Below are 27,065 nucleotides of genomic sequence, written 5' to 3' on the forward strand. Positions count from 1 at the left end.
ATCAGCTGTGTTGGAGGACAGAGGCGGTGTAGGCTCAGCTCAATAAACCTGCCGCTCATCAGCTGTGTTGGAGGACAGACCCAGTGTAGGCGCAGCTCAATAAACTGGCCACTCATCAGCTGTGTTGGAGGACAGAGGCGGTGTAGGCTCAGCTCAATAAACTGGACGCTTATCAGCTGTGTTGGAGGACAGAGGCAGTGTAGGCTCAGCTCAATAAACTGGACGCTCATCAGCTGTTTTGGAGGACAGAGGCGGTGTAGGCGCAGCTCAATGAACTGGACGCTCATCAGCTGTTTTGGAGGACAGAGGCGGTGTAGGCTCAGCTCAATAAACCAGCCGCTTATCAGCTGTGTTGGAGGACAGAGGCGGTGCAGGCTCAGCTCAGTAAACCAGCTGCTCATCAGCTGTGTTGGAGGACAGAGGCGGTGCAGGCTCAGCTCAATAAACTGGACGCTCATCAGCTGTTTTGGAGGACAGAGGCAGTGTAGGCTCAGCTCAATAAACCTGCCGCTCATCAGCTGTGTTGGAGGACAGAGGCGGTGTAGGCTCAGCTCAATAAACCTGCCGCTCATCAGCTGTGTTGGAGGACAGACCCAGTGTAGGTTCAGTTCAATAAACCTGGGGCTCATCAGCTGTGTTGGAGGCCAGAGGCGGTGTAGGCTCAGCTCAATAAACCGGCTGCTCATCGGCTGTGTTGGAGGACAGACGCGGTGTAGGCTGAGGTGAGAATGGGCACCCGCAGTGCAGGGGTTTCTCTCACAGCGGTCCCGCTGGACCCCTTTCCTCATGGCACACTCGGGAGGAGCCAGCCCCAAAGCCGTGCTGACTCATGACAACCGAGGGCCATGTGAGGCAGCAGAGGCCGCTGGCATCTCCTGTTAGCCTTTTCATTTCATTTAGGTGGTGATTCCCACCCTCTGTCTTCTGACACTTGAACGGCAGTCATCAGTAGGGGCAAAGGAGATTTTATTTGAATTCTGGCTTCTTCCTTCATCTCTTATATTTCAGTGGGTATCAGCCAAGGAACAGAGAACAGGAGAGAAATGTGGCAGGAAAAGGCTAAGGGAGAAAGTAGAAAATGGAAATGTGGCTCCTGCAGTATGGAACGTGCAGGAGTAAGGGTAGCCGTTGTCTCTGCTCTCAACGGTCCTAAAACCACGTTGCTGAGTAAAATGTTCAGGTCACCTCCAAACCATGCTGGCTAAAAAGAGGCCTGGGAAGAAGAAAGGCCCCCTAGACACATGCGCTTCCGGGTTTAAGCCTTGGGACCAAGGATGATTGGAATTTTAACTAGTTGTATGCGAGCGTATTTACGGATGAAGATGAAATCTACAGATTAAAATAGCTGGAATGAGCCTCTTCCGTAGACTAAAGTTTAGAGTCACCTGAAAGCATTTGCCTGCTCATCACTGATGTGCAGCTCGGAAGATAAATGCTGTACATTGGGAGCTTGAAAGAGTGACTTTCTTTCCGTTGAGGTTTGAGGTTGGTGATGGGAACACCATCACTTCCTTTGGCTAAATTTTAAAAGTTGTGCAAAAGTCGCAAGTTCCTTTCTTCTGTAGGCTTTCTCTAAAGGGCTTCCTGAACGTGAAAGAAACTCCTCCAATTATTTAAAATGATGTGGAGATTAATGTTTAGAAACAAAAAGCTCACAGGCCTGGTGAGTATGGTAGTAATGCTCTTGCTCATGAAGTTGCTGACTGTAAATATGTCCTGTGACTTAAAGGAATTCTTTCTTCGTTTCCGTTTTCACAGGGCAAAAGTGACTCAGCTGCCTCGAAGACAAAGGTAGCTGGATCCACAGAGGTAAGAAGCATTCCTGTGGGTTCGTTTTTTTCCATGTTCACGTGAGTTACATTTTTTTTTTAAAGTTAAACACGAAGTCTTGTTCAGTTTATTGAGTTGTTTCACGGTGCCCAGAGTCCAGCAAGGGCAAGCTGTGAAGAGCTTTTAGAAGGCTGGACCACTCCACAGGAAAATGTGAATTTTTTGGCATCCTGTGGGGAATCCGAGTGCTTTGTGCAGTGAGTTCCTTGTACAGCAGGGGCTGCGTAGCGTGCTAAACTGGGGATGTCATCTTGCCATGTATTATGATTTGAGTTGGATTCTGAATCTGTGCATCACTTTTTGTCCAGTATTCCTTTTAAAACTACGATGTGCCTTCAAAATAAGCTGGAATTACCAGAGGCAGAAGCGAGCCATGACAGCGAGGCAAAGGTGGGGTGCTAAAGCTGCCCGGGGCTGTGTCTGCCCTCAGGGTTTGCAGGTTGGTTGCTGACTCCTGTGTGTGGCTCAGCAACAGTTTTTCTAGGAATTAGGACTAAAACAGATAATTTTAGATGGAGGTAGATTTCTCCTATTTCAAGCATCTATCTGGTTTTAATACCTTTATTAACAAAACATTTTTAAAGATAGTTTAATGGCTGTTTTCAATCCCTTTGGGCTGCATCACGCAGGTGAAATGTAATAAGTCAGTAATCACGCCACGTGCGGCTGTGATGCCATGGGATTGGTCAGCCTTGGGGCCGCACCTCTGCAGTGGTCGCCGCAGGCTAAATGGGCCTGCTCCCTGTAGGTGCCAAACGGGTCATTGGAAGTTGGTTGAGCTTATTCTCATCTACGTTGATGCCTTAAACTGTGCTGTAGTTCATGTGAAACAAAAATACTCCTGATTTTCTGGCAGCTTTCCTGAAGCTAAAAAGCAAAAATATAATAATAATAAGGTTAAAAAGGTCTTCTGAGGACAGCATGAGCTTTGCCACAGGGATCTTGCTGGGCAGCGGGTGGCCCTCGGAGCTGCCCAGGGAGGGCACTGCACAAGGGTGTGGCTGCCTTTTCTCAGTGCTGTCGCCGGGGCCTGCAAGTCCCTGACGGGAAAGGCCGAGTCCCACCTGGTTTTAGGTGGTCCCAAATCCTGGACGAAAGGTCCCTGCTGCATTCCATTGCCAGCAATGCTTGACACTTGAATTCCACTGTTTTACTTTTTCCATACTTGTGGTACTACTATCTGGGTCTGAACGCATTTTGCATAAATTGAGTTTCCTTATCGGACGTGGAACTTGTGTTTTGTACGGTTGATGGTGACTGTGCAAAGGTGATGAGTGGGCACACAGAATCTCAAGCTGGTTCTGACGGTTTCAGCTAAGGGGTTAGGCAAATGGCTGACTCCCCAGTTTGGATTACATCCTAACGTACATCAACTCAGCAAACGAGGCCTGCTGGCATGGGAGGAACACAGTCTTCTCTTCCTTTCTCATAATCTGTTGTCAGTCTGGTCCATAATCTATTCAAGAAAAAAAGAGTCAAGCTGTAATTGGTGATTCTTAGTGAAACTTGGTGTGGCTTTATCCAAATGTATAACCAACTGTGTTTCTTGGCAAATGAAAACGTTTTATTATTATCTATATCATCCCAATCCACACCTAGCCTGAGCACTCTACAGAAAGATGACACGTTCCAGTACTGGGTGTTTCTCCTCTCTTGGTCATAGCAGTGAACGTTGGGCCAGTGGCACAAGCATGGGTCTGGTGGGTGCTGCACACTGAGTTCAGGGCCGAGGTAGGGCGTGGACGCCCTTGGAGAGCCGTTCCTTCCTAAGTCAACAGCCAGGCCGGCCAGGCGTTAACCATAAGTGCCGTAGTTGGAATTGGAAAGTGTTCCCAGGAAAGCGGCTGTTTCTGCCAGGACACTGTGTCTGGTCACATCCTAGGGTCAAAGCACAGGAGAACCCCAGGAGCCACGTGGCCACAGGGTCTCTGTGGGCTGAGGGCCAGCAAAATCCCCTCCACTGCCTTTAGCCCTGGAGCAGGTTAAACTCCTGGCAATGTTCCCAGATTCGCCTTGAATTTGATAGGCAGGAACCCCGTAGGTTTAGGATAAAAAAGGCAAATCAGATCTCACACAGCATCACCCAGGAGCAGCCCAGAAGTCTGACAAGGTGGGAAGGCAGCAGTGATTGCCAAATGAAGGCTTAACTCTCCCTCTGCTGATCATTCTGGTTTTGTTTTGTTTTTTTTTTCCTCTCTCTCTCTCCCTACCCACCCCTCTCTGTATGTATTTTTAAAAGACTCCACGAAAGTTGATATTCAACAGATTGTTATACCAGGTTAGAGGATTCCAGGGTCTCCTGCTGAAACTCCTAACACAGACTGAGCCTCTGAGGCAGAGAAAGGTGCCCCTGCTGCTTCGCTAAGCAACATTCGGCCGCTCACCAGGCCGGTCCCAGAAGCGTGGGTGGCACTGACACAGCAGTCAGTGTCTTTCATGGATTTTGCCTAATAAGTCCTGCAAGGTGCCTCTAGTTCCACAGCTAATTGTATGTCCTTTCTCCAGCATGAGTTCACTCTTGATGTATTTGCCTTTATAAAAAATGAAATTTTAGACACAAAGGAGGTTCCAGTTCCAAAGGGAGGATGTTTTCTTTTGTCCACACCCAACCTCAACCAGAACTGGGGGAGTTCGTCCCGGGCCACTGCTGCCCGCTGAGGCCCTCTCTGGGTTTCCTCCTCTTTCTTCCCTTTTCTTACGGCTTCGAAGTGAACACACATGCCCTGTGTTACAGAGCTGCATTGATCCGCCACCCATCAATTGTGTGGGACTTGAATAAAGAAAAAGTAATTGTTCCTCAGCTTTCCAGCTATTGGAAGGAGAGAAATATGAGCACTCTTATTATGGTGCAGCGGTGGCCAAGGTAGCGATTTTACATGTGGGGACACAGAGGCAAACTCCAGTCGCAGAACAATAAAACGCCCAAGGTTTGCACCCAAACAGTGAGAGCAGGCTCTGCCGTGGTTAGCAATCCACGCACACACTCTATGTCGGCCGGCTGCCTGACACCAGGGTGTGTGTGTATGTGTTTGCAGAGGTGTATTGTCTTTAGTTCTTAATGATTTGGGAAACAATGTGTTCTTTTGTCTGGTAACTTGATATGCAAATAAAATAATGAGGTGACTCAAACTCAGTCCTTTGCAAAGCAACTTCGGGAGCTGCAGTGCGGGGTGAAGCCTGGAACATTGTGGACACTCAACACATTCTGGCCGAATGTTCACCCTTCCTGAGTCCCTTTGAGGCTTGCTGGCAAGTGGAGCCCAGTCTGAAGGGTTCCTGGGTGACAGCAGCATCCCTTAGCTGAGTCACAAAATTAATTTTCCAACTAGGATCCTGAAGGGAGCACGAACTGGCTTCTCCTTCCGTTTTGTCTTCCTCTATCCACGCTTTCACCTCTGGACCACATTGATCCGGGCCACGCTGATCTGTGCGGACTTTGTGGTCTTGGCTAGAGGGGTGATTTTTCTGTTTTCCTCTTTTTCATCAAATCATTCTGTGCCTCTGCCTTGCAAGCTGAAGTGTGTGAGACGGTAGTCGCAGGTGTATTTGGCTTCTTGATGGTGTTGCTCATAGGGAGGTGATAGGCTACACTAAAAACTGGGCAGAATCTCGGTAACAAAATATAAAAGTCTGGTTCTTCAGTCTGTTTCCACAGACTAAAATTCCAGTGTGGAGCCGTCTCTTCCCGCAGATAGCTGAGCCCTTCCTCTTTGCTAGGGCAGCTCCCAGGTAAGGAAGGGACCTTCGTTCACTCTTGTGGCGGTGAGTTGGTGCAGACATCTGGGTGCAGCAGGGTTCAGGGGTTGGGAGGCATGTTCCTTGGACTTGTGAACAAAGGCAAGGGAGAGAGGCGCATTAAGCCCGCAGGGCCATGCAGCTGGGTGCAGACACTGTGGGGTGAGTGGGGTGCTGAGGGAAGCTTGCAGAACAGGGGTGGCAGCAAAAGGAGATACTTGCAGCTAAAAAGGAGCACCTTGCAACCTCTGTGCTGTTGTGCATTCCATCCCCAGACAACCACTGAAGAGACAAATTCCTTTTCCTTCCTGTAGTTACTTGAGTCACCGGGTGGGCTTTCAAAATCTGTGCATTGCACTTCAGCAGAAAATAGTGGTGTAATCAGAGTTAGAATTTGAGCTAGAAAAATCCTTCGATTGAGGTCATAGTTATAAATGTCTTTTGGGATAGCTGGAGAAAAATCAAAAAATAATTTTAGGAAAAAAAAAAGTAGATCCAATGTTCTATCATATTCAGCTATAGCCCACCCCCTCACTCCTTATAGAAACAGGTAGGATTTTTAGAAAATGTTTGAAAGGAAAACACACATGCACACAAATCCAAAAATTACCAAGGCTTTTCATTCAGTTGTAGGATTATATGTAATTTTTATTTTCTTCATATTTTTATAATTTCCAAAGAAATCTATATTGCTAGTATAATAATTATATTTGAAAGTTAAATATAATTTAAGTTATAGGCTTAAAGTTAAGGCTCAACTTATTCTAAAAAATTTTAAAATAGCACTATTATCATTGGGTGATGATACGGTAGATTGAAGTTATTCAGTATATCTTGGGCTTAGTGACGTGGATAGGTCTTGTATCTCAGGCAATTTCACCAATTGAAGGTATCCTCTATTCACTGACATGAAAAGAAGTATTGAATCCATTAATCGAACAAGTCACTGCCACTTACCAGTGCAACCCAAAAGACGTTGTCATGATAATTATACACCTCAGGCTACTCAAAGGGAATGTTTTGTTTGGAATTTGTAATTCACCCTGAGAATTTCTTACATCATAATCACAGCCATTATGACATTGACCTTCAGTAAACTAGAAAGTGGGAAGTGTTTTGTTTGTAACAGGCCGGAGGACTGTGTCACCGTGAAGGGAGCGTACACTCAACCTCCCTTACCCTGTTCAGAAGAGCTGGTAGTCACTGAGTGCCTGCCATTGCCCCAGCCAATTTTTTCATAATCACTGTTTCTTTATATTACTTTTAGTATTGCCATTTTACAGATGAGGAGATGAAGCTCAAAATAAATTAAGCAAATCACTCAGTCATGCATCTAAAATGTGACGCTTAGCCCCATGTCTTTCAAAAAAGTAAGATGCTCTTTGAATTTTCTTACTTAAATGCCAGTTCCACATCTTACACCTTCTACACCACTTTAAGCCAGCACTTTCTAAATCAAAGTCTCAGAAAATAAGAGCTATTGGGAATGATGGTTATCCTTTATAATCTACTAAAAGTTAAACAAAGTCATTATCTTGTTATTACTGCAGGATTTATTGAGCCTCTATGTGTTGGTGCACACTGAGCCTGTCCCTGAGCTGCGGATGCAATAAGGAACGTATTTCATCCCACACTAAGCGGGCAGCAGGGATCTTGGAGGTGGGAGCAGGTGAGGGGCCACAGCTAAGGAGGGCTGACTGTGCTCGTGGCCATGGGTTGTCACCACTACTTGAGGGCTGGTGTGCTGGGTGCACCTGCTGACCTGCAGCCCTGGCAACATTTGGGAGCTTCCTATGGCACTCGGCTTTGTGGAGTCCAGTGTCAGGAGCACTATTCATGAGTCCAGAGATGCTGCACACACTACCTTGCTGGCCGGTCACATGGAGGCTCACTCCAGGGCTGGGGTTCTCTTCACGTGGCCTAACTTCTAGGTCCTTTCCTTGTTCAGCACAGTGGCTGTTCCTCCTGCCACCTGCCCTGGAGCTGGCAGGGAGGAGAAAGCCCCAGGCTGCAGCTGAGGGACCCAGGCGGGGTCGCCCCATTGGCCGTTGGGTCTTGGGAAGGTCATGCCACCTCCGTGGATGTATGTTGAGAGGACAGAACTCGGTAGAGAAAACGTCAAGGCCGCGGAAGTGCTTTGTTGTTCCTGCATATGTGTGTTGACTCACATGTATATGAACACACACGTGTAGTGTGTAAATGTGTGAAATAGGTAGCATGTGACTAGCATGTGTTTACACAGGTGCTTGCGTGGATGCAGGCGTCACTGTCGCAGCCGCTGGCCGAGTCCCTGTGCCACATCTTCCTCGCGTTATCAGGGCTTGTGGGCTCATGGCCGCAGGCTCCTTCTGGTTTGTTTTTCACAGCGTGAGGGCACCCGGCTGGGCCTGGGGAAGTGCAGCCACACTCAGTGTGGTCAGTGACAGGGACCCTGACTCCTCCCCAACCCCCTGCTCCCTGCCTCATTCTGCTTCCCCACCTAGGCCTGGGGCATGGCCTCCTCCAGCCTTCCTGCAACCACCCTCGCCTGCCTTCTCACTGTGGCCGGATTTCACTCCTTCAGCTTCACTGAGCTGCCTTGTGAGGAGAGAATTGCGGGTCCCATGCTGTTAGACCTGATCCCCGCATTCCAGCACCTCCTCTGGGCTTGCCGTTCTCGACACCTTCCTTTAGGGAGCACCCGGCTCCTCGGCCACCCTGGGGCAGAACCTCCCACTCTTCCTCCCACCCCACAGTCTTCCTCTTCAGGCACCTCCTGGTGTCCTTCCCTCTGCCCATCACTAAAATGTCCCTGGCCTTCAATGACCCTGACCACACTGCAGCGTGCAATGCCAGGGCTCTTCCCAGCTCTGAGCTGGGGCTCAGCCTCATTTCTCTCACCCTCCGACTCATGCCCTCCCCAGTGGGAGTGGAGTCGCAGCACCACATGGTCCTCAGAGCAGGGAGCGATGCAAGGCACGGGGCACTCAGAAGCCCCACACATGGCAATTCCTCATGCTCACAACTCCCCAAACACTTCACATTCTTTCTAGCTGAACAACAAGAACCCTAACAGAAGTTGCTTTACAGCAGGCCATGGGCAGTGTTGTCGGCCACACAATTCAGCATTTGGTGGCGGACATGGACAAGGCTGGTCATGCTGTCATGGATCTGAAAACAATCTTTAAAGGACTGCTGGGTGTTCCTCTTTCTCGAGGTACACGGACAGGCACAGCTCTGGATTTGCTGGAATTGTTTGCACTTGGTTATTATCATGGGACCCTTGGGACTTGATTTGTAACAGCGAACTAACAAGGTCATCGCCGTTCATCTGGTTACAAAAGCCCCACTGCTTACAAAATGCCTTTTCTCAATGCTCTTATCTGTACAGGGAGGAGGTAAAGAAAGCTCTTTCTTAATTAACTTTCGGTGTCCAAGGTTGTTCCCCCAAGGAAATCCAGGTTTCCCTTCTTTGCTTCTGTTTTTCCCTTGCTTTTCGTTGGTAAATCCTTATAGAATACTCACTATGTTCTGAGCACCTTACAGCGCGACCTTGTTTGACCCTCACAACCGGAGGAAGTATTCACTCTCATTACTGCTCTCTCCCATTCTACAGATGAGAGCATGGAGGCAATTAAGTTGTACCAGGTGACACAGCCAAGTGGTGGAGGCATGGATTTGAACTGAGCCATGTGGCTTTAGGGTCTTAACTGCGATTCTATGATGTAGACATTTACTGAAATGAAAGATAATTTACTCTTGCAATTTATTTTGTGGAAATCACATTTTTCCATTTTCTTAATGTAACCCTTTAATGACTCCAAAAGAGTTTAAAATTATTCTTAGCCTTGCTTTTTCCATGCTAAGCGAATGCCATGTAACAGGCTTCAGCTGAGCCCGGAAACCAGCACCTGTAAGGTGGGAAACGTGTTTCCTTCCATGATCCTGATACTGCTGCTGGGACTTCTCTGTTACTGGGTCCCAAATATTTTTAGTTTAAGACTCTCTGTTTGAAATGTAATAACAATAAATCACAGACCCCACCTTACAGTAGCTATATTTTTGCTATCCATGCATTGAGGAGAGCCGCCGAACCCATCAATGGCTTCCAGAGAAAACTGGACTTTATTCATGCTTGCAGCTGTTATCACAGAAGCATGTGAAACCGTTTCTTTGACCTACGGAAAGTCACCTGTGTACCTGTGTTTCCACCTGCGCTCTGCAGCAGCCTTGGTGCCCACAGGCCTCCAATCTGGTGGTGCAAGGCTCAGGGTCATGGCTTGCTCCCCTTTCCATGTTGACTCCTGAAAGTCGGGGCAGGAGTGAAGGTCGTTTGTAGGGAAAAGAAAGAGATCAGCCTCTTACTGTGTCTATATAGAAAGAAGTAGACATAAGAGACTCCATTTTGTTCTGTATTTGAGATGCTGTTAATCTGTGACCCTACCCCCAACCTTGTCCTTGCAAGAGACATGTGCTGTGGTGACTCAAGGTTTAATGGATTTTGGGCTGTGCAGGATGTGTCTTTGTTAAACAAGTGCCTGAAGGCAGCTTGCTGGTTAAAAATCCTACCCGTCCCTGGGCAATGGAACATCTCGGTGTGAGACCCGATTGTCTGCTCTGTTTACTGAGATAGGAGAAAACCGCCTTACGGCATAAGGTGGGACTTGCTGGCGGGACTTGCTGGCGCAATGCTGCTAAAAGGTTTGTGGAGATGTTTGCATATGCGTATCAAGGCACAGCATTTTCTTTTGAACTTATTCATGTCACAGAGATCTTTATCCATATGTCTTACTACTAATTTTCTCCCTAAAATGATCCTATTGTCCTGCCACTCCCTTATCTTTAAGATGGTAAAGATAATTGTCAATAAATGCTAAGGGAACTCAGAGACTGGTGCCAGCGTGGGTCCTCTGTAAGCTGAGCGCCGGTCCCCTGGGCCTACTTTTTCTTTCTCTATATTTCGTCTCTGTGTCTCATTTCTTTTCTCCAGTCTCTCGTTCCACCTAATGAGAAACACCCACAGGTGTGGAGGGGCAGGCCACCCCTTCAGTCGTTTCCTGGGAGTGAACCAGATGAGGAGGTGCTATTCCTTCTCCATGGAGCTCTTGATTTATTTACCTGTGAACTGGGAGCAAACAGGACTTTCCCATGAGGCTGAGTGAGTCTCTCGGACCACGGTGCACAGCAGGGTGTAACCCTGGTGCCGGCTTACAGCCCGGTGCGAGATCCTGAGTGATTCTAGATCAGCTCCATAAGGGAAAATGAGGCCAGTTTCCCAAGATACTTTCACTTAAGAACGTGACTTTACACACTCCATGTGCCAGGGACCACGCCAGGTGCTGTGGGGGAATTTGAACTTCATGTTCCCTCTTCCCTTTAACATGCGCACACACACATGTGCATAGACATACAAACACACACGCACACTGCATGCAGACACACATGCGTACCAATTACCTTAGACATACAAACATACGTGCACACTGCATGCACATGCACATGCATACCAATTGCCTTAGACATACAAACACACGCACACTGCATGCACACACACATGCATACCGATTACCTTAGACTTACATACACACACACTGCATGCACACACATGCATACCGATTACCTTAGACTTGCAAACACACGCACACTGCATGCACACACATGCATACCGATTACCTTAGACTTACAAACATACATGCACACTGCATGCACACACACATGCATGCCGATTGCCTTAGACATACAAACACATACATGCACACTGCATGCACACACACGCGCATACCGGTTGCCTTGAACAGTGCTAAGGTTGAGCCAACATGGCTAAGTGGTAAAGAGCGGCCACGATTTGGTTTTGCGTCTGAGGGAGAATGTGGTAAAACATGAGGAGACTGAGGGAGGGGTGGACACGGGGACACCACTGTCCTAGTGCCTGGGCTGTGTGACCTCTTTGGGCCTCAGTTTCCTTTTGACGAAACCAGTACCTAAGGTTTCTGTCACTTGTCTTTGTCCAGATGGGACAGACCGTGTACCTCTGTGGTGACCCCAGGGCCTCCCTGTGACAGGGCCTACTTCTCACTCCTGTCTGCAAGGCTTCTTTCCCATGAGGTCAGCGGCAGGGCTATCCTCGGCCACTTTCTCAGAGGTCCAGGGGGCTGGGAGACAAGGTTACCCCATCTGGAGCTCTACCCTCCCTAGGCTCTTTGTTCTCGCCGTGAGACTGGGGTGCAGGGGATAACTTGCACCCTCCACAGTGCCTCCAATGCCAGGAGACACTTCCCTTCCACTCCATTCCCAACGGATAGGACACAGCCATACAGTCCCACCTTCCTATCTCCCCGGGGCCTAGGAAGGGGAAAGGTACAGCTCACTCCCAGCGGTGTCTTCAACAAAGGCTAAAGTCATCCGTTTGATTCTCTATGGGTCCAAAGATACGAAAGTGAGCTACTAGGTTTTTCAAAGGAAGACACAACATACTGCTTCCAGGCTGAGCTGCTGATGGTTTAATGGCTACACGAAACAGATGCTTTCTACTGCATGGTGGTTGTTTATGCTTTGGGCTGAATTGTGTGAGCATTTTGGTTCTGCTGCTGGAAGATGGATGCTTACAGGACAACAATAGCAATGCTTTTAAAGTCATAGCCAATACACAGTGATTGCTGCTTTTCACCAATTAGCCAGAGATGTTTTCAAAATAACGTCTTTAAAAATGTATTTGGTAGATGAGTAAGCCAAGATTGTTATAAAGATTTCCTATGGCATAAAATAAAAGGCGGCCAGGTGGGGTGGCTCATGCCTGTAATCCCAGCACTTTGGGAGGCTGAGGCGAGTGGATCACTTGAGGTTAGGGGTTCGAGACCAGCCTGGGCAACATGGTGAAATCCTGTCTCTACTAAAAATAAAAAATTTAGCCGGTTGTGGTGGCACGTGCCTATCATCCCAGCTATTTGAGAGGCTAAAATACGAGAATTGCTTAAACCCGGAGGTTGTAGTGAGCCTAGATCACGCCACTGCACTCCAGCCTGGGCGACAAAGTGAGACTCAGTCTCAAAAATAAATAAAAGGCAATTTCTTGCCATCATCACCATGACAACATTCAGTTTACAAACTCACATCCACCTATGATTAAATGCCATTAAAAATGAAAGGTTTCCATTGCAAACCCTCTAGCTCTCACATGACCACCATTTAGCCAGAGACCGAAGGCCTGATTGATTTTGCTAATGCACTTTCAAAAGTACCAAGTCCTGGAAAATTTCCTTTTAATTCTTATGGAAGTTTGGGTTGAATTGCATTTAGGATAACTGTAAATACAGATACCAAAAACCAAATCACTATAGTTGAGGATTATTCAGACCCTTTGCGTCTCCATTTCCCCCATCCGATTCTCCTTTCCCCAACTCAGTATCCATGCACGTTGCCATCAGGTTGGAAATGGGAAGAGGGATTGCCAGTGAGCAGGCTATTTTAAGCAATTCCAGCAAAATATGTGGTGCAGGAAAGATGAGCATTTTTGGCCGAGTCATTTTCAAGCTTTCCCGTGGCTTGCACTAATCTAACCTATGCTGGTTTCCTGTTGCCAGGAACGATAGAATCGACCTGGAGTTCTCACAGTCTCAAACCGGAGCGTGATGGGGGCGGGGGTGGTGCTCACGTACTCTGTGCGACGATCTCATCACCCTGACATTCAGTAGATAGCTTTGGTGAGTTCATCTTTGATGTTGTTCAATTGCTTTGCTTGACCCTTGGGTATTTTTTCTTTGGGGATTAGACCAGCTCAATATATCCTTAAAAGAAGATGTTTACACAATTGTAAACACAATGTTTACAATTTCTTAAGAAGCCTTTTAATTTTACTCTGTGTGTAAAATAACCTAAAGAAATATTTGTTCACCAAAATGAGTCCACCTTCCTCTCTCCAAACTGCCATTCCCCAGGGGCCACTGATTTGCCTAAGCTGGGAACATTTCCCTACATGAGCTACGCATCTTTGCCAACCAATGGAAGTAGGTTACAGACAGCGAAAAGAAACCTTCCATTTTTATTCCTGTGTATTTGAAACAATACCAAGGCCCCAACACCACACCTTCAAACAAAAATTTAGTAAAAATTTCTAAATCTCAATCAAACCTGAATACGGTATATTTAAAAAATTAAAGCACTTATGAAGGACCACAGAGTTAAGTTTTCTGGAAAATATATTGTCCTTCCTCGACACTTAGAAATCCCATGCAGCAGGGCTTCACAAAGCACAGACCTCTCTGTACGATGGTGGGAACGGCACTGCGTTGACCACTGGGCGAGGATACGGACTGGGTTGCAGCTGCGTCTTCCGCAGGAGCTGAGGCTGCAGCTGGTGGTAGACGGTGTGAGAAGACACCACCAGTGTGTTTCCAGGAAGCAGGAGTGCCTATTTCTGTGAAAGGCTGCACATATATTTTAAGATCCAGCATTTTCAAAGAGGTGAAATGTGGATGTGCATTCATTTCAGGGAAAAGAAACAGAACTGGGATTGTTTTAAAGCTCCTGATGATTTGACAGAGAGAAGTCAAGGCTGAAACACTGCAGCAGTGCTGAGACCCAAATAAAATCACGCATATGAAATTTGGTGAGACTAGAAAGAGCCTTCGTTTCTATTAATCCCCTCATATTATTATTTTGTGCCAGCAAAAGTAGCAAAAGGTAATTGAGAAATTTTGGAAGACAGAGGCATTTTCTTCTGTTGCCATAACTTGGCCTGTGAACAAACTGTGCTCTATTCTCAAAGTAACAGCTCAGAAGTGTGACCGTTCTGCTTAGAATGTAATATTTGCCAACGACTCCAGAATAGAAAAAAAAGTGTATATAATGGCAGATGTATGGCATATGTTTCTAAAAACGTTATATTATAGGTTCTTGATAAAGTTCCTATAGTGGAAAGCAGGGTTAATGAAAACAATACCTGAGAAAGTCCCTCTGAAGGACTGACCAAAGCTCCTTTCAGTTATTTACCTCAAGTATGTATGTATCTGTGTAGACCATACACACCTGCACACACACAGGCACGCGCACACACACACATACACACACACACACGAATGCAACATTGACCTGGATAAATGAGTTTTAATCAGCTCTGCATTCAAAGGAAAGAACATACGCCATGTGTGCTCTGGAAGCCACAAAATGGGTGAAAAGTTGTTTTGATACAACCCGTTTCCTGAAATAGCAACCACTGGAGAAAGGACAATTGCACTTTGACTATTTCTGTCTGAATGGGAAGGAAATATTCTTTATCTCAATGTCTTGGAATAAGGAAGGTGTGGACAGGACCCCGTCTTTCAGCACCTCACTGCCCTAAATCAAAGTCATTTCTATCCATTTCAGTCTTAAATTTCCTCTTTGCCTTTGATTCCTTCTTTTCACGTCCTGTGTTTTTATAAAATCTGTTTATTTCCATACCTGCATTCTTAGTTAGCCATGACCTCTATTGTCTGTCATCTCAAAGGCGATTGTCAGTTGGTAGGTCTCTTCTGTTGCATCTGTAGGTTTTCAGAGAAGGCTGTTTATGTATTAACAAGAAGCTATACCAGTAAGCAAGGGAAAGTCCGCCAGTGTCCTGGGTCTGACTCTGAACCTGCCGCCTTCACTCAGCGGCTGCCAATCACGTGGAGCCCTGGACACTTCTGGCGGCACCAAGGCAGGGCTCTATGGCAAGTGAAAGCAAGAAAGGGGCCGATGTACTGGAAATGTGGGAACTCAGTTTTGATCAGGAAAACGAAGCAAATGTTTGTTAGCCAGAGAAGACACATCCGAGTTAGCCCAGGAGGAGGTTGTAGAGAGAGCGTGCATGCATGTGCACGTGCCTGTCTCTGGGGCAGAGGCATCATCTGAAGGGGTAATACAGGGTGATGCCATCCTTGCACCCTTGGTGTGCATTCATTGACCCAGCGCCGCCTAAAGAAATAAGCAACCATTTTCATTCACCTTCCTCCTACCACTGGCTCCTCCTTTCTGTTTAAATGACACAGAGAAGGACCGAGGTGTCTTTTTGTGTGCTGCTAAGGCACGTTGCCAGCCTGGCTGTGGGCAGATGGGCAGGTGTGCATTGAGGAGGACCTCAGGCCTGCCCCTCAGAGTGTCTCTGACGGTTTCTGACATTTGATTGCCTCCAAGTGACGCTTTTGCTTTGCCGGCTTCTGCCAGATGTTGTGTTCCAGCCTGCTGGGATTCGGAGCAGCATGAGTAACTTCGCGTTGGCATCAGAGGAGATGGCCAGCCTCGGGGCTGAGGTTTTCGCAGCTTCTCTCCTTTGCTTCTGAGTTTGCAAAGGGGGCGTTTTGTCTGGAGCCAGAGCATTTTCACCTCACAGCTGGTGCCTATGAGGGGCAGGGCTCCTGGCTTGGGAATCTGTGGCTGCCCGGAGAGGGGTGAGGGGAGGGAAGAGGGGCTGTGCGGTGCAGCTGCCTGGTGAGGGCGGGCGCGGCAGCCCAGGAGGTGATAAAAGGAGTGGCGGCTGCCCTGGCAGAATGGCTGGACGGCGAGGGGAGCCCGGCCCCCGGGCCCTGGGAAGTGCATCATGATGATCAGGCTGCCGCACAAGAAGCTGCAGAGACTGTTCCTCAGAAAGGTAAGGGAGGGCGCGCGGGAAATGGGGTTCCTGGGGAGCTTGGCAGTTTTTATTTACTGCTGGGAAATCACAGGTGTGACAGAGCTCGGGCGGCCAGAGGCAAGCTGTTTTCTGGGCAGAGTGGAATCTCACAGATCATGAACACGGGTCTCGGAGCGGTGTCAAGAGCAGGTCCGCGTGTCTGGCTGGCTGAAGTTTGCCTTGTTTTTAATTTATCTTGTGTTTGAGCCCAAGAAAACTTAATATTTCTGTTACCAAGTGTATTTTCACAACTGAGGGGAAGGGTGTCCGGAATCTTTCTGCAAGTGCAGAAGCAAAGGGGAGAAAATAGGACAAAGCTGACGTTTATTTTTACTGTTACTAAAAGGTAAAGTTTTGGGTGAAGAGAACCAACTCATTAAGAGCTAGCAGTTTGCCCTTTAAAAAATTGTTTCTGCTTTTTTTTTTTAATGTGATGGTGAAATGTGCGTAAGATTTTTCAGTTTTAACCATTTTTAAGTGCACAGTTCGGTGGCATTAAATACATTCACACAGGGCAGCCACCAGCACCGCCATCTCCAGGACGTTTTCATCATCCCAAACTGAAGCTCTGTTCCCATTAAACACTCCTCATTCCTCCCACCCTTGAAGTTGCCCATTTTATTTTAGTATTTATTTTAATTTTTTAAAATTTTTTTGAGATGGAGTTTCACTCTCATTGCCCAGGCTGGAGTGCAATGGCGCGATCTCGGCTCACCACAACCTCCGCCTCCCGGGTTCAAGCGATTCTCCTGCTTCAGCCTCCTAAGTAGCTGGGATTACAGGAATGCACCACCACGCCCGGCTAATTTTGTATTTTTATTAGAGACGGGGTTTCTCCATGTTGGTCAGGCTGGTCTCGAACTCCTGACTTCAGGGGATCTACCTACCTTGGCCTCCCAAAGAGGTGGGATTACAGGCGTGAGCCACTGTACCCGGCCGAGGTTGCCCATTTTTAAGTGAGTTAACCCAAACATGTTTATAATCACATGTAATCAGAGTGCATCAGATTAGAATCCAAACCAGGTCGTGCTAATTGCTCCTACAATCTGTTGAGAAACTGCTGTTAAGTGTATCTCACGTAATTGTTTTTAAAAAGAAAAAATGTGAAATACAGTGTTCTAGAAATCACTGACAGACCCATGGGTATAACATTATTTTGAAAGAAAATCTGTGACTTTCCAACTGTGTGCACATTTTTTTTTTTTTGAGACAGAGTCTCGCTCTGTCACCCAGGCTGGGGTGCAGTGGCGCGATCTCGGCTCACTGCAAGCTCCACCTCCCGGGTTCATGCCATTGTCCTGCCTCAGCCTCCCACTGCAAGCTCCACCTCCCGGGTTCATGCCATTGTCCTGCCTCAGCCTCCCGAGTAGCTGGGACTACAGGCACCCGCCACCACACCCAGCTAATTTTTTGTATTTTTAGTAGAGACGGGGTTTCACCGTGTTAGCTAGGATGGTCTCGATCTCTTGACCTCGTGATCTACCCACCTCGGCCACAAAATATAATTTTAAGGAATATTTACATTTTATTTTGAAATTACTCCTAAAATAATGTTATTTTAAATAATTATGTAAGGTGAATGAAAGTTGTTTACTTCAACTTTTGGAATTAAGAAAACTGAGTGTAAAGAAAACAACTGACTCATCCACACGTGACAAGCACAGACAGGTCTCTAAGTGTGAATTCCAGCTCCTTACCCAGCTCAGCCCTGAGTCTGTTACATCTTGTCATCAGCTTCTCATGCAGTTGTTTGCTTTGATTTAAATAAAGTCACATCAATGGGGGTATTTCCTTATTGACACCCCATCTTATGTCCAAAAGATGTCAGTAAACTTACCTATATTTCATACAAGGCTAAGCCGATCAGTGAGTGTGTCTGTTCGGGTGAAGGAGAGGAGGAGGAGGAGGAGTGGTAGGAAGCTGGGCCCGAGCGGAGTCGCCGCGGTGCGTGTTGAAAGGATCCCCAGCCCTGTGGAAGGTGGGCCTATGTCTGACTCTGAGATTGCTGGATTCTCAAGGAGTGGAGCACAGCAGGGCAGGCTGGAAACACAAAAACAAAACAAGCAAAATAAATAAATAAATAAACAAACCCTAGTTGTGTAGGTAAACACATCTATTTCTGTTCCGAGCCCTGCAGGAAACATCTCCCACTGATCCTCCTAGAGAGGTCACCGTATAAAGGAGTGAGCACCCCAAACAGTATCCATCTAGGAGGTGCAATGCATCTCTTCATAAGGTTTTTGCCATGCCCCAGGTTGTAGGCTGGGGCAGTAAGGCTAAAACAGAAAGCAGAGAAAGCACTCCTACCGAGAATCCACACTGCAGAGGCCAGCAAGCTGCCCTTGGAAGATCTGCCTTCACCCTAGGGGCCATCTGAGGCCACCTAGAAATATGCGTGGAAGCGTGGCTTTGGCTGAGGGAATTATACATTTGTTGGAATTCAGTGGCCCTGGGTCTGGGCTCCTTGACAAGCGCAGGGTCATAGATTTTCTGTGCTCCAGGTTATGAGGAGGAGCCCGTGCAATCTGGAAGCTGGAAGCGTCGTTGGAATCACATAGCCCATCCCCTTCATTTCACACATGAGGAGGCTGAGGCCCTGACAGTTGAGATTCCTGACCCAAGTTCACCCGGTGGTGAGTGAGTGACAGGGTGGGGCCTGAGCCCACCGCCCTGGACACCCATCTCAGAGCCCTTCCCTGAGACCACAACGGTCAAACATGGCATTGGGAGGGTGCAGCACACCAGCCTAAGGACTGGGAAAGGGACCTCTACCTGCCTACACTAATCAGGACTTGTCATTTCCTGCATCTGATGCTTTGACATCAGTGGGGAGTAGGAGGAGGCTTGCTAGCCCTGGAGAGGCTGCTTCCCCAGGGTTTCTAAGTCCCAGACACAGCAGGCAACCCACCCAGGAGTGCACTTTTCAAATGCAAAGCGACCAATCCAGAGCCCACCCCCACCACCTCCTTTATGGACTCTCACAGTCTGCGCACATCCCTCTGCCCTAATCCTCCCAGCGCCCAGTACCAGCCAGCCAGGGCAACCCCTTGTCCAGCAGGGCCCACGGGAACTGCCCATACCAGTCAGTCCCATGCAGGCTCAGCCTGGCTCACCGGTTCCTTTCCCAGAAGCCAGGTGAAAGGCGCCTGTCCATGCATCCCTGCACGCCTCTGCCTCCAGACAGGCTCAGTGCATCGCTGAGTGGTCCCCAGGGGTTGGCCGCCTCTCTTGGGGCCTGTGAGTAACAAACTGTCTTTTCGATGACAGTTGTCTCCTGAACTGTTGCCCTGCCATACCTGGATAATAATAAAGCTTAAGTTTTAAAACCCTGTCAGTTGTTTTTAAAACTGGTACCTTTTGTTTATTCAAGATTCTTCCAACATACATATTGTGGGAAATGCAAAAATAGGTGAGAAATTTGTCTGAGAAACCATTCCAGGCACTAAGGCGGTCCCAGGCATAGTCATCACTGCATGCACCTCAGGCCTCAAGGAGACTGAGGTCTTGTGTGGCTGGGGCTCGGGGCTGGGTTCCCACGGGAAGAGGGACGGCACAGGAGTGCTGTATTTTTAGTAGAGATCAAGTTCAAGCATGATCAAGGGCATTTTCCAGAATTTGGGTTCCTCATCATGCTTGTGTTGGGTTAGTACGTTTCTGACAGTCGTCTGTCTTGAAATTTCAGGGAAGCGGGCATCTTCTTGTAGAGGATCCCAGAGCTCTTGATCTGTTATCATTATTAACCGTGATAACTCATGGGCAAGGCAGCTCAGTGTATTTTCCCAGTTTCATAGTTGCTAACGACTGTTTAACAACCACAACAAGTATAGTAATAAGGGCTTTATTATAATAACACAACACATTAACCCAATCTAAATAACAGTCAAGATGTGTTTGTAGAGAGGTGACAAACTTTCATAATAATAGTTAACTCTATGTCCCTGTGGATGAATTTTTAAACTGCTGTGTGATTTTATTATCAAACTCATCTGAGTTGTTGTGTGTGCTTGTTTTTACAATATAACATCATAGTATTAATAGGTAGCTGTGGAAGAACATGTAAGAAGGTCAACACAGTGATTTTTATATAAATATAGGACATTTTGTGTTCAATATAAGACAAGAAAAAAATTCCAACAGCATTACACATGTTTTAAAGTATATTATTGATTCTTTATGGAGGTTAATTTTTAGAAGTTATAACTAAAATTTAATTTTTAAGGAGTTCAGTGAAGAATGGACAAGAAAGTCAGTTGAGTGCTGCTGTATAACCAGAGATGGCGTCTCTTTGTTCAGCCTGAGGAGGAGTGTTCTTCCCTTGCGTAGATTCTTCTTTATCGGGTGCTCAGGTTGTACCAGCTGGGGACTGGGGTAAAACCGTGAACAAGATAGATGGAGCCCTACATCTGGCTTAAGTCTGGCAGGACAGCCAGCCCCTTTGCTCTGGGTAAACCACATGCTTCCTACAGAAACAGGGCCACCAGCAAAGAGGAGTTTGTTTTTAATGCCACATAAAGGGAGTGGTATCTTGTTTCTGCCCTCTGCAGTGACTAAACCCACAGAATAAATTGCTTACGGTTGGTAGGAATGGGCCCTGCATTTCACAGCAAATAAATCCAGGTGCAGAGTTAGGGGACAAAAATATCTACCTTCTCAGCAGAGTATACAAGGCTTAACACAGTGGTTAGGGAGTGGGCCACCATAACCCCAAGAGTATCCATCTACTTGACCCATATTTCACCAAGAAACCAGCAACGACAAGCACAAAACTACGGGGAGAGTCAGAGAGAGAGGCTAATAACCACGAAAAATGGTGTGGGGACAGCAGGTGGGAGAACCAGGTCCTGATCCCTGCTTTACCTTTGAGAGAAATGAATGAACTCTGTTAGTCTGTCTTTCTTTTAAAATACAAGGGTTTGAGTAAATGATCTCTAACACCACGAATCATCCTCTTCTGTAATAACCTTAATCATCATTATGGGTCTATCATCTTTGAATTAATTTAAATATCAAAAACCCATTAATGTTCTTAGCTAATGTCACCTTTCGAAGTGACTATATTCCTATATTTTTACTAATTATAAAATAAGATTTTAAAAAATCTCTCTCTGCCTTTCTGTCTCTTAAGTTTCTCTTTCCATTTATTCTAAATGTCCTCTGTAGACTTCAGTATGTCCCCTCACTCTTGAATGTGAAGCTGAGGTTGGTAAAGGATGTGTACACTGGTCTTACTCTTCGGTGACTGTGGATACACTTCACAGACCTATGTTTCAGAGGCTGTTTACTCTGTGTGATGTCTTCATCATACTCACAGAGGACCCAGGTTGTGGCTATACCGCCCAAGTTGCTAGGCTGGCCCATCTGGAAGATCACAGGTTATTAATGATTAAAATAGTTAGAAACAATGTCTTTATTTAAAATAATAAGCATTGTTTTATCTAACTTCTAACAAATGCACATGAGACATGGATAGAACCTGTAGAGCAAGATATAAAATATCCAGGTACAAATGGACCTGGTGTCGCCTTTGAGGTCTCAGGTACTCTTTGGCTGGCCTGTGCTGGCCCCTTTGTCTTCTGGGGCCCCTTTCTCCAAGAAGTCTGGCCTTTGTGCTCCATGCTGTCCTTGCTCCACAGGGCCTGACCTTGAATCGTCATGAAGACATGTTCTGTTCGTTCTGTAGATTTCCTGGAGTCTGTGCCACTGTTTGGCTTTGCATAGAATCCCGAAATCAGCTAAGCGCTGGACTTCACTAGGGTGCGAATGGTGCCAAGTCTAATCCAACTGGCTGTGGTGGAAAATGGAAACTTATGGGGCTTCGAACAGAAAATTTGGGAATACCTTGATTCCAAGCTCAGACACTTGGACCCCTCTTCCCATGGCTCCAACGGCGGCCCAGCCATTCCAGACACCTAGGCCAGCAGACAAGACAAGCCCCAAGCCCCTGTTGCCTTATCTGTCTGGGGCTGGCCGGCCTGCACCTCCTCCACGCCCTGCGGTGCAGCTTTGCCTGTCCTGAGGGGTTACAGGCTCTGCTCAGCTGCCTCCTGCTGCAGAGCAGACCAGAGTCCAGCTGGCCGACCCAGGGGAAGCCCTCCTGTTACTGTGCATTTGACGGGACCCTGGCAGCTACCTTCCCTGGAACTCATCTGAATTCCTGTATAATCTCCACCCCTTCCTGAACGCACCTGGCCAGAGGGCACTGGTCTTGCCTCCACCTTGGGAAGAACAAGGAGGCGGCTTGGAAGCAGGCCTTTTGAGGTTTCACGGAGGAGCACGGGGCTGGCAAAACTTCCTGCTGACTTGAGGAAGTCATGCTGTAAGATCTTACTGCTCGGCTATTTCACTGCTGAACCTGGAGGCCGGCCATCACCTGCAGCTTGTGGGCACTGCGTGAGGGTTATAAACTTTGTGAGGTGCTGAGTTAGGGGATGCAGAGGCCAGCTTCGGTCACAAAAGCACACTTCACACTTTCCAGAGTGTCAGCAGCCTCGCCTCTGTTTAGGCAAATAGAATTTATCCCCTCAGAGAGTTGTGCTTTTCCTCCTGAATATGATCATAGTCTACCCAGCAAGAGGGATGTCTCAGCCCTTGGCCAGTTTCTAAATGATTCCAAGGAGCAGAGCTTGGATTTACAGCATTTCCCATTTCCATTGCTTTAGACCAATTCTTAGCTAGAGTTCCTGACCTGAGTATGGTCCTTGTCACTCTTCTCTTTTTCGGGCATGAGGGCTGGAGACTTCCGTGGCAATGTCCCAGACCAATGACACTCATCTGTGCTGCGTGTCTGGCATGTTCTAGTCACAAAGGATGCTCAAGGAGTTCGAACTCGGGTGGCACCTGCCATCCTCAGCCCCAGTAGAAGGGGAGACAGCACAGATGCAGAAACCCCCATTTGTCACACAGTAAGGAGAGGCGCGGAGAACAGTGCCTGGGCCGGCAAGTGCAGAGCCTGGGCATGCAGGAAGCAGTCAGGGATGTCTGGGGATTGACAAGTACAGGCCCCGGGAAGGCATGTGTCTGAGGAGGAGGAGGGTCAAGAGGGGCTGAGGGAGACTGTGTGGGAGGAGTGTGTCACAGATGTGTGCGTACCGGATGGGGTGACTTGGGGCCTCCAAGGCTGGTGAGAACTCGGGGAATCCCAGGGAGCTTGAAGGTTGGGGTGGGGCCCTGAGCTGGTGAGCACCCACTCAGGGGAGAAGCTGAGGACTCAGGGAGGGAGCACACCTGATGTCTCTGCAGCGTTGCAGTGCGCGCCAATCCTGTGTGGCTCACAGAACTAACAAAACCTAGGCCGACAGAATCGCCCTTCATGGTAGCACAGAGCGGGGCTCCCCGAAGCCAATTCTCCCTGGCACGGGCACCTCAGGGGCATTTGGTGTGGCCCCCGCCTTCTCCCTGGAAGGCCCCCTCCTCCCTGCCCCTCCCCGCTGACTCAGGCTGGACTGGACTCAGAAGGGACATGCCAGCTCTGCTTCCGATGCTGACTATGTGGCTACCGCCACTGCCCTCTCTGTTTTCCTCACTTGGTATCCCCCTTCCCCCTGCCCAGCCTCCTGCCTTAGTCTACTTGGTGGAACAGGGGGAAGGAAGCTTTGGGAGGAGGAGGAGAGGCCAGGCTCCCACTGCAGCTCCCAGCCAGGCAGTGCGGACAATAAGGAGGATGGAGATGGGCGCCTGAGGAAATGTGGGCCCAAGGAGATGGGGGCCTGAGGAAATGTGGGCCCAAGGAGATGGGGGCCTGAGGAAGTGGGGCCCAAGGGGATGGGAGACCTGAGGAAGTGGAGCCCCCATGGAGGCTGATCTGCCCCCACTGCCCAGCATCCTCCAGCCCCGCACCAGCATCTTTCCTAGCAAGGTTCCCCTTCACTACTCTGTGGCAAGGATCCGATGGAGTCGTTCAGCTGGGGCACTCAGTAGAGTTTCTGCCGGTGGAAGATGCTGCAGAAACACCCATTATTTGTTAGTTTTCAGGATTGAGCCGTTCCTCCTGCCTGGGGAGGTGGTGGCACTGGCAGTGGGAGCATGGAGCCCGAAGCCTGGCCTGCACTCCCTCCCGGGCTGCCCTCATCCTGGCCTCCTGAAGACAGCACGTGCCGCGCTCCTCCAACCAGCTTCCTCTACAGTTGCTGCTAATTTCCATTTTTAAGAGGTAATCCCTTCGCATGGTTCTAAAGTTACAGAGTCTATACAAAAGTGACAGGACAAGTCTCGTTCACCCTGTCCACCACCCCCGTCCAGCATTTGCCCTCGGTACAAACAAACATTTCCAGGCTCCTGCACATCTACGGGACCATTGGCACCTTCACTGGCACAGGAAAATCAGGGCAGAACGTCGAGAACACACCCCTTGCACAGCGCCTGTGTCTGCTCTGTGTCAGTTCACAGCCAGCCGCTGCCTTCTTACAGCTGCAGAGGTTGAGAATCTGCTTTAAGAGCTTCAGGAGGAGGCCCCTGTGCCATCCTGTCTCCTGCAGAGGTCGTTTGCATTGTAAATGAAGCACCCCAGCTAGGCGGACGCATGGAAGTACGGTCAGGCAGCGTGGATGTGAGTTCATCCTCAGCATCCACGCACACACCAGCGCTGCTTTGAAGCCTTGCTATAAAGGGCACACCAGTGACGAGGGCTGCACAAAGCTGGAAATCTGTGAGTCGGGCTTATGTCACTAAGACATGCGGATGTGCGTTTGTGAAGGATGCTGTGGAACGTTCTCGGTGTGCAAAAGTTTGAAATAGCCTCTAAGGTGTCTTCCAACTGGACCGTTCTTCCATTATGGTTGAGTGCTCCTGACAATCCGTGAGGCAGGCAGTATCCCAGCTTTTGATATCTGCGATACCAAATATATATACATGTGCTCTTTCTTCCCATTTCCTGATATACAGCTCCTGAACTCCTTGGAATCAGCGAGGTGATGAGTGTCCTTTGTACACTAATGGGATGACTAGTGGCTGGGGGCTCCTAGGTAGCTTCAGGACCCCATCCTGGTCACCCCAGAGACCACAGGCAGGATTAGAGGCTTGAGACTTTCATCCCCACCCACAACCCCCAGAAAGAGGAGAGGGGCTGACGGTGGAGCTTAGCACCAATGGCCAATGATTTGATCAAGCATGTCTATGTAATGGAGCCTCCGTAAAAATCCAAAAGGACTGGGGCTGGGGAGCTTTGGATTACTGAACACCTGGAGGATCCTGCAGGGTGGCGCTGCCCAGAGGGCGTGGAAGCTCCACACCCTTCTCCATGCCTCACCCCATGTCGGTCTCCATTTGGCTACCCATCTGTGTCCTGTAATATCCTTTATAGCAAACCAGCAGACCTTAATAATGTGGTTCCCTGGGTCCTGTGAGCTGCTCTAGCAAATTAGTTGAAGACAAGGAGGGGGTTATAGGAACCCCTATTTATAGCCAGTTGGTTAAAAGCACGGGCCACAGCCTGGGGCTTGCAACTGGCATCTGAAGTGAGGGGTAGTCTTCTGGGACTGAGCCCTCAACCTATGGAATCTGAGGCTATCTCCAGGTAGGTAACGTCGGAATTTGAATTGTATTAGAGGACATCTTGCTGGTGTCTGCACAGAACTGATTGGTTGCCGCTGGGGAGAAATCCCCAGGCACTGTGGAGACTGCAGGTGAAATGTGGTATTGCCTGAGAGTACAGAGTAGGATAAACACTTTGATAGGTCTCCAACATATGGTGTCAGAAGTGTTGGGTTGACTGTGAGAACGGGAAAATACACACTGAGTTTTCCTGTGTCCTTATCCCAGATACTGAAATGGGGAATTAGCCTCAACGGGTGAGTTTGGATCTGGTCACATAACTGGTGGGTGCAGGAGAGGAGAACTCGGTGTTGTTCTTGTCACGTGGCCTTGCCTGCTCTGGGGGAGTCTGCATGCTCCAGCTGGCTGTGTGCATCCCAAGGCACTGGCCACCCAGTTGTCTACTGACTTCTTTGCTGAAAGGACCATCTAAAGAAATTTGTAGAGGCGGAAGGTGACTGGGGCAGGAAAAAGTGTGTCTCAGTAGCTGCAACACGGATACTTCTTAGAGACTCACAGCAGCGCCGCTGGCTCAGATGTGAGCGCGTGATGTTCTGTGTTTCGTTCCTCGTGTCCTCACTGGGCAACCGCAGCAGCACCATTAATATTCTGTTGGGCCTGACAGCTCTTTTCCAAATTAGTCTCTATTTTCTGAGTCACCGGTTGTAGAGACGATGGATTCTAACCTCCACATTTCGGTAGATCATTTTTAAACCATGACACGCTAGGGAGTTTTGGCAGGCCTGAGAGTCTCCTCGGCCTCACACACCCAAGGCAGATAGAACAGCACTGTACGTGGAGCTGCCAGCTCTCAGCATTCTTGCTGCAGTGCCCAGGCACTGTCGTCACACCCTCGTGTTCTCTGAGTGAATATGGGGTGGAAACCCAGCCTTTGGGGTTCCGTTGTTATGGGCTGAACTGTGCCCTTGCAAATGTACATTGGAACTCTAAGCCCAGGATCCCAGAATGGGACTGTGTTGGGAGGGAGGGCCTTAAAGAGGTGATGAAGGGAAAATGGTCTTGAAGGTGGGCCCTTGTCCGATCTGACTGGTGTTCTTATGATAAGAGGAGATTAGGGCCAGGTGCAGTGGCTCACGCCTGTAATCCCAGCACTTGGGAGGCCATGGCAGGTGGATCACCTGAGGTCAGGAGTTCGAGACCAGCTTGGCCAAGATGATATAACCCCATCTCTACTAAAAATACAAAAATTAGGCAGGCATGGTGACACGCACCTGAAATCCCAGCTACTTAGGAGGCTGAGGCAGGAGAATCACTTGAACCCACAAGGCAAAGGTTGCAGTGAGCCGAGATGGTGCCACTGCACTCCAGCCTGAGCAACAAGAGCGAAACTCTGTCTCAAAAAAAA

The 27,065-nt window shown here is 48.3% G+C and overlaps 1 protein-coding gene across 1 annotated transcript in view; it reads left to right on the plus strand.

Moving 5' to 3' along the window:
- The window catches only part of RPS6KA2 (ribosomal protein S6 kinase, 90kDa, polypeptide 2), a 483,976-nt gene that overhangs the window by 90,165 nt on the left and 366,746 nt on the right, over nucleotides 1–27,065 (plus strand). Inside the window, exon 3 of the mRNA XM_011999666.1 lies at nucleotides 1,759–1,809. Within this exon, the coding sequence (XP_011855056.1) occupies nucleotides 1,759–1,809 (51 nt within the window). The remainder of the gene's footprint in view (nucleotides 1–1,758; nucleotides 1,810–27,065) is intronic.

This window comes from Mandrillus leucophaeus, unplaced genomic scaffold, assembly GCF_000951045.1.
Source record: "Mandrillus leucophaeus isolate KB7577 unplaced genomic scaffold, Mleu.le_1.0 Scaffold6, whole genome shotgun sequence".
Lineage (NCBI taxonomy): Eukaryota > Metazoa > Chordata > Mammalia > Primates > Cercopithecidae > Mandrillus > Mandrillus leucophaeus.